This window comes from Squalius cephalus, assembly GCF_949319135.1.
Source record: "Squalius cephalus genome assembly, chromosome: 1".
Classification (NCBI taxonomy): domain Eukaryota; kingdom Metazoa; phylum Chordata; class Actinopteri; order Cypriniformes; family Leuciscidae; genus Squalius; species Squalius cephalus.
In genome coordinates this window covers 44,076,627-44,084,236 of record NC_137122.1, presented here as the reverse complement: position 1 = coordinate 44,084,236, position 7,610 = coordinate 44,076,627, and the positions used below count along the sequence as shown (strand labels likewise).

The 7,610-nt window shown below is 40.1% G+C and overlaps 1 protein-coding gene across 1 annotated transcript; it reads left to right on the top strand.

Moving 5' to 3' along the window:
* The first annotated feature begins 337 nt into the window (after positions 1–337).
* Positions 338–7,027, top strand: asphd1 (aspartate beta-hydroxylase domain containing 1). Its single transcript, XM_079865353.1, has 7 exons — positions 338–527; positions 625–700; positions 1,488–1,930; positions 2,050–2,256; positions 3,342–3,549; positions 3,812–3,925; positions 6,312–7,027. The coding sequence occupies exons 3-7, from the start codon at positions 1,505–1,507 to the stop codon at positions 6,419–6,421; spliced, it is 1,065 nt and encodes a 354-aa protein (XP_079721479.1). The 5' UTR covers positions 338–527; positions 625–700; positions 1,488–1,504; the 3' UTR covers positions 6,422–7,027.
* The last annotated feature ends 583 nt before the right edge of the window (positions 7,028–7,610 follow it).

Below are 7,610 nucleotides of genomic sequence, written 5' to 3'. Positions count from 1 at the left end.
CTGGACCCCCACTGCACATTTTATGTCTCCCGAATCAAACACACCTGATTCAGCTGGATAGTAAAGACTCCAAGGTCTCAGATGGGTTTCAGATAAGTGAGTCGTCAAAAATGTGCTGTGGTGGGGATGCTCCAGGACCAGGGTTGGGAACCACTGGTTTAGTGCCAGTGACCACGTGATGACATGAAATAATCACTAAACCGATTTTGGGTCCTGTTTAGTGTTCATCGAACACAACTGTTCGAAATAACTGATTCGCCACTATTAATCGGACTCCATAGTGTGGTGTTTGGTTGGTTTGAGGGTGTTTTTGTGTCCATCTCACTAGCGCCACACTGTGGTTGTACTGCAGTAGCGCAAGACGTAGACGGCGCTCTGCATAGGAGCTGTCCAGCGTCTCGGTGCTGAAACTTGCCCCGGTGGCTCTCTCGGCTAACAGCAAGAGGCTTGGTAGAATTTTAAAATACAGCTTAACAACCCAGCGACGAGTGACTGGCTGATTCCGATGCGTCAGTACATGGACAAAGGTAATAATAAAACATCTTCGGTCTGTTCCGTAAAGAAGGAGGAGTCGTTCTTCCATCCTTACGGAAGCACTGAATGCGGAATTTACTGTATTTTCAGGGCTGCAGATAAACAGAGGAAGGGACGTGGTGAGAACGAAGGGGGAAAGAGAGACTGAGTAAGACGTGGAGAAGTGGTAAGCGAACACACACAGAGCACAGCTTATTTAAAGTGTCCGTATGGTAACTTGTAGCCTAACGTTCGGTAAAAATCGGTTCTTTCCGTCGTCACGCTCTCTCCGGATATCCGTGTGAAATGTTTCAGCAACGGGAGTTCTGAGAAGGAAAGCGACCACACAAACTGACTGCAGCAGGAATCATTATGCAATATACCGAGAGAGAAGCACTCTATATCTTCGAATGGATTCATATTAACACTTTACAATAAGGTCTCATTTGTTCACATTAGTTAATGCACTAACTAACATGAACTGAAACAATGAGCAATACATTTGGTACAATATTTATTAATCTTTTGTCAATAAAAATCCAGCTGTTCATTGTTTGTTCATGTTAGTTCACAGTGCATTAACTAATGTTAACAAATACAACATTTGATTTTTATAATGTATTAGTAAATGTTGGAATTACCATTTACTAAGATTAATAAATGCTGTAGACGTATTACAATAATTCTTAGTTCATGTTAACTAAAGAAGTTAATTAATGTTAACTAATGAAACCTTGTTGTAAAGTGTTTCCATGTTCATTACCTGTGGTCAGCTGAATAATTATTCATAAACATAACTCATAAACACAGAGGAAGGGAAATCAGTCAAAGTGTATTGATTTTACAGACTGAAGAAAGTCTCATCCACCAAGCACAAGTTCATGAATATCATGTTGAATAACTTTATCCTTGCAGAATAAAAGTATTAGTTTCTTTCTTTCTTTCTTTCTTTCTTTCTTTCTTTCTTGGTGAAGCTCACTCTCTCAGCATCATGTCCTGGTCTCTGGACTTGGTCCCGCTTCCCCCATGTGCGTTGCTAGGTGGTCCTCCCCTCAGCGGGCTCCTTTGGACCGTCCTGCTCCTCTTCCTCTGGTACTGCTACCGCGTTGGTTCTGACCCACCATCCCACTCTGGAATGCTGAAAAGCAGCTCCAGCCGGTCCTCATTCTCTCGGTCATCCAGCCGTTCCCCGGTCAACCCCATACACTCTGCCCCTAAAGCATCTGCGGCCATCACTATGGAAGCGGTGGAGGATGAGGAGGGAACAGAGAGCTACCTGACACCGGTGTTGAGCCATGCCCCGTTCCCCACCGACGCTTCAGCAGGAAGCAGGAAGTTGTATAGAGCACTACAGGAATATGCTAAGCGCTACAGTTGGGCCGGCATGGGGCGAATTCACAAGGGTCTGCGCAATCAGGTCAGAGATGGGAAAAGTAGGATAACTTGAGGTTTATCTACAATTTCTTGAATATTTGTGTTGTAGCTTAACATTTCTGTCACTATTTGTCCCTCAACTTCTTCCTCGCTGCTGTCTAGGCCAGGAACAATGATCGGCCATCTATTCAGAAGCCTCATCTTTTCTACCTCCCAGATGTTCCCAGCATACCTTTCTTTCCCAGGGATGCTCATCGTCACGACATTGAGGTTCTGGAGGCCAGTTATCCCAAAATCCTTGCTGAGTTTCAGGCAGTGTACCAGAGGGGGATTGATACAAAGCTAGGGTGGACCTACCCTGGACCAAAGGTGACTAAACGTATTAGTCTCAAGCAGCCATTTCAGGAATTTTAATGTGTCATAGTAATAAAAGTCGCAGAGAAATCTGTTCATTTGATTTTTAAACGTCCACACAAACTATACAATCACAGTTCATCAGAATTGTGCGGCTTTCACGACTGAATTGAGAATGCCTTTTTAAATTCCAGATAGATAGATTGAACAACAGATAGATAGATAGATAGATAGATAGATAGATAGATAGATAGATAGATAGATAGATAGATAGATAGATAGATAGATAGATAGATAGATAGATAGATAGATCAACAAAAACATATTTTTATTATCCTCCTTGGTCGAGTAAGTGTTCCATTTTGACATTCAAAGAAGAAAATAATCCTTTCGTTCCATGGTAGACAATCAGTTTTCTTCTCTCTATTATTATTTTCTTCATTTGTTTATTCTTGTCAGTTTAGGCCTTTGGCAGGTTAGCAGGCGATAGCTTGCCTATTTTTCTGCTTTAAAAAAAAATATTTTTAATGAACCAGTTCACAAAACAGGTATGATTTATGCATATATAAGATGTAAGATCTTAGTTTTACAATCAACAGACATGGACGGATAGGCGGACTGATGGATGGACGGACTGACATGTAGATAGAAAGATGATATAGCAATGATAGCTTTGTGTGATCAAAATATCCATCTTTGCTGCTGTGAAGTTTCTTCAAATGATCTCACTTAGTGTTTCACAGAAGAAGAGAAATAACAGCAATTGGGTTTAAAAGAACATGAGGGAGCAAATTGACTTTTTTATTTTTAGGTAAACAAATCACTTGTGTTCTGCCTCACTGTATTTCATCCAGCATGCTCATTCACCAAGAGTCTTTCATTCTCTGGCTGTCCTTGTCAGCCTCTCTTAATATCCTCCAATCAATATCTGCACTGCACTGCTGTTAGGGATCGGTTTGCATTCAATTCATCATTCTCTCATAGTAATCAGGCTACAAAAATGCTGTGTCTGTTACAAAAGATTCCCAGCAGGTATATAAAGAAGGAAAATGTGTCGTGTGCATATGCATGTATGATGAGCTCATGTATTCCTCTCTCAGGGCCAGACAGTGTTCCCACTTTACACTGCTGGGGTGTGTGTGGTCAGTAACTGCCGTGCGTGTCCGTGTACATACCGAACCCTCCTCTCGCTCAGAACCTTCATCAGCAGTAACTCTCTGGGGTCCGCTGGCTTCTGGCTCCTGGGTCCAGGGGCCACACTGGGAGGGGCCTATGGCCCTACAAACACACGTCTGCGCTGCCATCTGGGTAAGTCACATCACTAAATCACTGAGAAAAATGTTGTGGCTTGATCCTCTTATGTGGACTGCCTGTAAACAATTGGCTGATGATACGTGTGTGTGTGTGTGTGTGTGTGTGTGTGTGTGTGTGTGTGTGTGTGTGTGTGTGTGTGTGTGTGTGTGTGTGTGTGTGTGTGTGTGTGTGTGTGTGTGTGTGTGTGTGTGTGTGTGTGTGTGTGTGTGTGTGTAAAATGTATAATACACCAACATAATGTGGATGTCTCTGTCAGGTCTTCAGACGCCTGCTCAGTGTGAGCTGGTGGTGGGTGGGGAGCCTCAGTGTTGGTCAGAGGGACACTGCCTCCTTGTGGATGACTCATTTCTGCATACCATCTCACATAATGGTCAGAAAACTACATTGTACAAACCTCATTAACCATAATATGCTAGCTAAAGGAGAGGAGCTGCAACAGATCTATAATCAGCTCGCCAAACTACAACAATAAAGATAATAGACTTTCTGAAGGCGAAGAATAGAGGAAAATCGGACTCCTCAGTGATTACTCTTTCATAGACCAGAAAACTATATGGAGTTCTCGGTTATGCAAGAGTTATGCAAGTTATGCTATGCATTTATGTTTCTGAGGTGGGACCAGTGGTAGTCCTGTGGTAGATCATGCCCTAGATGAAATGAGACATGACCAAAGAAAAAAAAAAAAGAAAAAAACTTTTTAAGTATGTTGCATTTGTGTAAAATGGGATTAGTTGAGTGTTACATAAGCAAAAATCTGAGAGGGCACATCATTTTCAATGAGCATGATGCTTTTTCATTTGTGTCAGCTGGGTCTCAAATGTTTCTCTTAAAAAAGATTTGATTAAAATCAAGAAATAAAACCAACAAATTTTTATTGACATACACTACCATTCAAAAGTTTAGATTTGTAAGTTTTTATGCTTGTATTTCTTTTTCTTTTTTTTATAAACAGTAAAAACAGTAATATTGTGAAATATTACAATTTAAAATAACTGTTTCAATTTTAAAATATTTAAAATGTCATTTATTCCTGTGATGTTGAATATTCAGCATCATTACTCCAGTCTTTAGTGTCACATGATCCTTCATAAATCATTATAATATGCTGATTTTCTGATCAAGAAACATTATTATTATCAATGTTGAAAACAGTTGTGCTGCTTTTGTAAAAATGTTTTTACTGTCACTTTTGATCAATATAATGCATCCATGCTAAATAAAAATATATAATTTAAAAATAAAAAGAAATGTTTACTGACCCAAGCTTTTGAACGGTAGTGTAGGTAAAGCAAAAATAATATGAATAGTTAGCTTACATAATTTAGTTACATGAGAAATGTCTGCATTCGTTTGAAGATTTTGAGACATCGTTGGGGGTAACGCATTACAAGTAACATGAGTTATGTAATCAGATTACTTTTTCAAGTAACTAGTAAAGTATTGCATTACTTTTAAATTTACAACAGAATATCTGAGTTATTTTTTCCAATAAGTATCGCAAGTTACTTTGTTTTACCATTTATTGACTGACAGCTCTTGTGTCCCCATGTTGAGAGAGAACGGGAGTAATGTGCAGAGGTGTTGTGTGCGCTTTAAACATGATGATTATTGTAGTTCTAGATTACAAGTGAGTTTGCATTTACTCATCTCACTTGCACAAAAAGTAAAAATGAATGAAAACAGTGAAATGCAAACTCAGAATATTACGCAAACCTGCATGTTTAATAACACAAATGTGACCCTGGACCACAAAACCAGTCAAATGGGTCAATTTTTTTAAATTGAGATTTATACATCATCCGAGTTAGTTATCCGAGTCAAATTGTTAGGATAGGACAATATTTGGCCGAGATACAACTATTTGAAAATCTGGATTCTGAGGGTGCAAAAAAATCGAAACATTGAGAAAATCTCCTTTAAAGTTGTTCATTTATGTCCGCGACTGTGCTGCATTTGTAACGGAGGCCAGCTAGTAGTTGCTGTGCGAGTAAACCTCACTCCTCTGATCTCAATTGGCGCTCTAGCGACAGACACTATAGGCTGCAGTCTTTAGCCTCCTTGTTAGAGCGCCTACCTCCATGCCGGAGACCCGGGTTCGAGACCCGCACAGAGCGGGGTGTGAAGGACCCGGATGAGAGGGGTTACACATTCACCCACAAAAATAAGTGTTTTATATATTTACGGTAGGAAATTTACAAAATATCTTCATGGAACATGATCTTCACTTAATATCCTAATGATTTTTGGCATGAAAGAAAAATCGAACATTTTGACCCATACAATGTATAGTTGGCTATTGCCACAAATATACCCGTGCGACTTGTGACTGGTTTTGTGATCCAGGGTCACAAATATACTTTATGCATTTAATCTTTAAAAAGTGACAGTGATGAGCGCTGCGTTTTACCCAAAGTTGAACATTCTTCAACTCTCGGCGACCTGTAAAAAACGGCGAACGCTCAGCGCTTCAGCGTGAAAAAAACGCTCGTTGCCTACGCTCATGGCGTTTTAAAAACGCAGCGCTCCCATTGAAAACAATTGAAAAAATACGCCAGCCGCGTGAAAAAACGCTTTGGTGGACACACGGCCTAAGCGTGTTGAACTTTCTTCTCCTGCGTCCTATTCATAAGAAATCCTGCAATATTCCATAAAAAAAATAAGAATAACAATGTCAACTTTGATTTCATGGTGACTTTAAACTGTAAAAGATACTAGAGATCTCATATGTAAGCAACATTTTTCTGTTTGTCCTCTAGGGGGGCCTGAAGATGGTCCCAGAGTTATCTTCAGTGTGGACCTGTGGCATCCTAATGTGGCTGCGGCGGAGAGACAGGCTCTAGACTACATCTTTGCCCCTGAGCAGTAATTCCCAGGATGCACTGGTCAAACCCACTTCATGTCGTAGCAAAATGCAGAAAATGTTGTTTTAAAGTTCGCAAAACATCTTTTGGTTAAGTTGAAAGTTCACACTGAGGATATTTATGATTAACTACCACATATTTAACGTGTCTCTGTTCAACCGAAACCTTTTGAAATGTTTTAGTCAAAGCAGTTCAGTCAGAACTGCAGAACTGTTGAGCCCTGAGCGCACAGATACTGTGATGACATGCGAACAATTTTCAAACTTCATATCTACATTTGACTTGTGCCTGTCTTAATAATCCCGCGCTCCTGTTCTATCGTTTTTGTGCCTGATTTCTTATCTTGACCTCTCTGATGTATACTGTGATACATGGTTCTCCGTAAATACTGTAAACGCGAATCACAGCTATGCTATAAATCTTGTTTTATTTCATCAGATGCCAATTTATTTTCAGACCTGTGAAGCACACTGAAGACAGCATTCTGTATATGACCAGACTAATTGCATGCGTCGTGAATTTTGATCGTGTTGCCAACAATGCACTTGATGACTGTCCTGCAAATCAAGTATGTATTCATCTGAGTTCAAATAAAACATTTTGTTAAATTTAAACTATCTAGTCGCTGATGACATTGGAGGGTGGAGGGTGGAGGGGGAGGGGAGGGGGCTATCAGTTTACTTTCACCTTCACACACTCACAGCAGGAGAGTTACACTCACTCAGCACCCAAACACACACCTGAGGTTGGAGGTCTCCTCTGTCAGCAATTTTATCTTCCTGCATTGAACCCTGTGAGAGTAGAGAAACAGAAAATAAAGAGGATAGAATATCACGAAGGGGTATTGCATGCGAGACAGGGCAAGATGACGAGACAGACAGGAAAATGTGTTTAGAAATAATGTGTGTGTGATGTAATGTGTGTTAGACGATAACCTTTTTCTTGTATTAAAAAGTGGTTAATATATTTCAACAGATGTTATAATCCCAACAGTTAATCTGACAATGTGCTTTAACACCGGATACTGGACACACACAAAACAAGATTAAACAGCCATTATACTTACACACACACACACACACACTGGTTTCCATGTTTTATGGGGACTCTCCATAGATGTAATGGTTTTTATACTGTACCAAATTATATCCCATATTACACTAACCCTACCCCTAAATCTACCCATCACACAAA

Bases quoted from the DNA above. Each gene is read 5' to 3' on its own strand.
- asphd1 (XM_079865353.1), top strand. From the start codon at position 1,505: ATGTCCTGGTCTCTGGACTTGGTCCCGCTTCCCCCATGTGCGTTGCTA. The intron at 3,550-3,811 runs GTAAGTCACATC...TGTCTCTGTCAG, and splicing joins ACGTCTGCGCTGCCATCTGG to GTCTTCAGACGCCTGCTCAG. The intron at 3,926-6,311 runs GTCAGAAAACTA...TTTGTCCTCTAG, and splicing joins GCATACCATCTCACATAATG to GGGGGCCTGAAGATGGTCCC.